This window comes from Salmo salar, chromosome 12 (genome assembly GCF_965601325.2).
Source record: "Salmo salar chromosome 12, fSalSal1, whole genome shotgun sequence".
NCBI lineage: Eukaryota > Metazoa > Chordata > Actinopteri > Salmoniformes > Salmonidae > Salmo > Salmo salar.
In genome coordinates this window covers 14542501-14547236 of record NC_138302.1, presented here as the reverse complement: position 1 = coordinate 14547236, position 4736 = coordinate 14542501, and the positions used below count along the sequence as shown (strand labels likewise).

Below are 4736 nucleotides of genomic sequence, written 5' to 3'. Positions count from 1 at the left end.
GTGAATTTGGTGTTGGCAGACCAATCAAAACAGACAGAATTTAAAAAAAGAGGGGGGACTAATGTTTTTCATTTCAGGCAAGATGGCAGTTGTTTATGTGGTGAAAAAAGCAATACATTTAAATAAATATTCATATTTTCTGAATGATACAAACCGTTTTAAAATGTGTTTAATGAGCTAAAAGCCAGCGAAACAGAGATCTTGAAATTTTAGTTGGGTCCTGTCGTCACAAAAAAGCGAACTGCCGACGTCGAACACACATCTTCGGTTGTGAAAGCGAGGACGGCCGACATTTTAGTCAGAGTTGTTAAGTAGCCTACCAAGGCCGTCAGTTTCTCTAGTGTGTTTCTGGTTCAACGTCTTCCTGATATCTTGAAGAGAACCACATTTCATAGCTCCTCACCAGGCGATGAGTGAAGACTGAGCTTCAGATCTGAAGAGCGCTGCTCACGCGACCAACAGGGGGAGACAGAGTATCAATAATCAGACAGACCTTGGACACAAGTCAGCAAGGAGATCTATTAGGTTCACCCCCAAGCCCACACACACTCCACACTCACAGAGAGTGACAGTTATTATTTATTAGTATTTTAATTAAAAAAACAATCTACAAAATACAGACCCATACATGTACAGCCGCACAGAGCTGGGTTCAGTACAAAAACAAATGCATGAAATGAAATGTATGCATTCACTACTGTAAGTCGCTCTGGATAAGAGCGTCTGCTAAATGACTAAAATGTAAAAAAAAAATCTACAATCTCATTTCCATTCCTAGAGATTGTGTGTGTGTGTGTGTGTGTGCAAGGGGTGGTTCCCAACACCACTCTTTGATAATGGCCTATCAAATACAGTCAAACAATTAACTGAAACACAATCTCACAGTAGCATTTATGAATGAATCCTCTCTCATTCACACGGAGACATACCTGTCTGTTAATAATCAGTCACTCATTCATAATGACCAGTCTCCCAAACACACACAGTACCATGCTGCCCCCTGGAGGCTACAGGGGAAAAGGCATCCTGACTCACTGGAACTCACGGTGGGTGTCCCCCCAAATGACCCTATTACATACAGACAACTGCCTAAAGTTACCTGTAGTGTGTGTGTGTGTTTAATAAAGTGCCTTAAAGCCAGCAGTTTCATCCAGATCCCAGTAAACAGTATCTCTCTCTAACTCACAGTATCTCTAAATGATCTCCTATAGGGCCCTATGGGGCCTGGTCAAAGGTAGTGTACAACCTATTCACTATACGTCTCTTATCTCTGTCCAGTTATATCTCGTGGTCACATTGACCTTAGAGGGAATTTCTACTGTTGTCCATAACCACAGATCTAGGATCAGATCACCCAGCACCAATAATAACTTTAACTGGTAGGGGGATTCAACTAACGTCTGACCCAGAATCAGTGCCTAGGGGCAACTTCTGTTTAGTACCTCTGTCTGTAAGCATGTGATAGCTTTATAGCCATGGTGTTATGGCATTATAACCTGTTATGCAGCATCTCTTATAGGCAGGAATAGGACCGTCACCCAATGCCACTGTTAAGTGTCTTCCTCGCTCGAGGGCTCAACAACAGATGTATTAACTAGTCAGCTCGGAGATTCGACACGGCAACCTTTCGGGTTACTGGCCCAACGCTCTTAACCTCGAGGCTACCTGCTGCTGTTACAGTGTTATGAACAGGAACAGGGCCCTTTGTCACCGTCACGCCCCGATGTGACAGTATCTGAGATGGTAGAGGAGTTCCAGTTAGAACGACAATGTTATAGTGATCTACAGTCACACCAGTAATACATTATAGTAATACTTACTACTACACTGTTAGTAATACACACTACTACTACAACTAGTACACCGCTAGTAATACATACTACTACAACTAGTACACTGCTAGTAATACATACTACTACAACTAGTAATACATACTACTATAACTAGTACACTGCTAGTACTACATGAGGACTGGTGTGGTGTGGAATGAAACTGATTTGGGTGATACATACATGATGATGATGATGATGATGGTGGAAGGCTACAGTATAAACACATTAACACTGCCTAAGGAGTGAACTCAGGTGACACTATGTCCCCTACACAGATTAAGGGTAATAAGTAATGCGCTACATAGGGAATAGCGTGTGATTTGAGGCGCAGCCCCCATTGAGAATGGCACTATTGATGATGACAGACGCATGAAGATGATGTCACAGCAGGGTTTGACTGGCGTTGCTATGACAACTCTTCCTGTGGACAAGGCTGGGATGGTGCAGGTGTAGGCAGTTCCTTCGTAGTCTTTTCCACTGGTGATTGGTTGATTTCCAGAGCAGGTGAAAGAGGGCCGGGTAGGATAGCATAGCAGACATTCCATCCCTACATCCACCTCTCTGTGTGATTGGACAGCGCAGGGCGATGGGGGGGGTGTGGCACCTTGGCAGTGACAGGGGATTGGTTGACGTTGGCAGGAGACGGGGGGTTAGTGGGTAAAGGTCGTAGGTCACGGAGCGTGCTCAGGAGATGACGACGATGCCGAAGTTGTTCTTGAGCTGCTCTAGGAAGATGAAGGTGAGCACAGTGTGAGGAATCAGACGGATCCCTGCAGGAACAAGACCCTGCAACGCCATTGGACAGTTAGTTAGCATTCTGACACCTCATTGGACAGTCAGTCAAGACCTAGTCAACATTGTTACATGTGATTGAACATTGGGCACTTCGTCAAGACCCTGATGTGTAAATGGCCAGAGAAGACCTTTACCCAGGATTCTACTTAGCCTTCATATATACGTTAAGGTAAGGCCCAGCCTTCATATATACGTTAAGGTAAGACCCAGCCTTCATATATACGTTAAGGTAAGACCCAGCCTTCATATATACGTTAAGGTAAGACCCAGCCTTCATATATACGTTAAGGTAAGACCCAGCCTTCATATATACGTTAAGGTAAGGCCCAGCCTTCATATATACGTTAACCTGTTGGGTCTAGGGGGCAGCATTTGCACGTCTGGATAAAAAAAATGTACCCGATTTAATCTGGTTACTAATCCTACCCAGTAACTAGAATATGCATATACTTATTATATATGGATAGAAAACACTCTAAAGTTTCCAAAACTGTTTGAATGGTGTCTGTGAGTATAACAGAACTCATTTGGCAGGCAAAACCCTGAGACATTTTCTGACAGGAAGTGGATACCTGATGTGTTGTATTGACTTTAAACCTATCCCATTGAAAAACACAGGGGTTTAGGAATATTTTGGCACTTCCTATTGCTTCCACTAGATGTCACCAGCCTTTACAAAGTGTTTTGAGTCTTCTGGAGGGAGATCTGACCGAACAAGAGCCATGGAACGGTGATGTCCCATTAGACACCTGGCGCGCTAGTTCATGTTGGGTACCCTCGTTCCAATACGTTATAAAAGAGTATGCATTCGTCCACCTTGAATATTATTCATGTTCTGGTTAAAAAAGGCCCTAATGATTTATGCTATACAACGTTTGACATGTTTGAACGAACGGAAATATATTTTTTCCCCTCGTTCATGACGAGAAGTCCGGCTGGCTTACATCATGTGCTAACGAGACGGAGATTTTTGGACATAAATGATGAGCTTTTTTGAACAAAACTACATTCGTTATGGACCTGTGATACCTGGAAGTGACATCTGATGAAGAGAATCAAAGGTAATGGATTATTTACATAGTATTTTCGATTTTAGATCTCCCCAACATGACGTCTAGTCTGTATCGCAACGCGTATTTTTCTGGGCGCAGTGCTCAGATTATTGCAAAGTGTGATTTCCCAGTAAGGTTATTTTTAAATCTGGCAAGTTGATTGCGTTCAAGAGATGTAAATCTATAATTCTTTAAATGACAATATAATATTTTACCAATGTTTTCTAATTTTAATTATTTAATTTCTGACGCTGACTTGACTGCCGGTTATTGGAGGGAAACGATTTCCTCAACATCAATGCCATAGTAAAACGCTGTTTTTGTATATAAATATGAACTTGATAGAACTAAAAATGCATGCATTGTCTAACATAATGTCCTAGGAGTGTCATCTGATGGAGATTGTAAAAGGTTAGTGCATCATTTTAGCTGGTTTTATGGTTTTGGTGACCCTGTCTTTGACTTGACAAAACATTACACACAACTCTTGTAAATGTACTGTCCTAACATACTCTAAATTTATGCTTTCGCCGTAAAACCTTTTTGAAATCGTAAAACGTGGTTAGATTAAGGAGATGTTTATCTTTCAAATGGTGTAACATAGTTGTATTTTTGAAAAATTTGAATTTTGACATTTATTTGGATTCAAATTTGCCGCTCTTGAAATGCACCTGCTGTTGATGGAGTGCACCACGGGTGGCACGCTAGCGTCCCACCTAGCCCCAAGAGGTTAAGGTAAGACCCAGCCTTCATATATACGTTAAGGTAAGACCCAGCCTTCATATATACGTTAAGGTAAGACCCAGCCTTCATATATACGTTAAGGTAAGACCCAGCCTTCATATATACGTTAAGGTAAGACCCAGCCTTCATATATACGTTAAGGTAGGACCCAGCCTTCATATATACGTTAAGGTAAGACCCAGCGTTCATATATACGTTAAGGTAAGACCCAGCCTTCATATATACGTTAAGGTAAGACCCAGCCTTCATATATACGTTAAGGTAAGACCCAGCCTTCATATATACGTTAAGGTAAGACCCAGCCTTCATATAT

The 4736-nt window shown here is 41.8% G+C and overlaps 1 protein-coding gene across 2 annotated transcripts in view; it reads right to left on the bottom strand.

Annotated features, from left to right (window-relative positions):
* Positions 1-2160: 2160 nt before the first annotated feature.
* Positions 2161-4736, bottom strand: part of LOC106594140 (mitochondrial dicarboxylate carrier) — an 18282-nt gene continuing 15706 nt past the window's right edge. For both annotated transcript variants that reach the window (XM_082958612.1, XM_082958613.1), the window contains exon 11: positions 2161-2618. In XM_082958612.1, the coding sequence (XP_082814738.1) occupies positions 2517-2618 (102 nt within the window). In that variant the 3' untranslated portion in view covers positions 2161-2516. The remainder of the gene's footprint in view (positions 2619-4736) is intronic.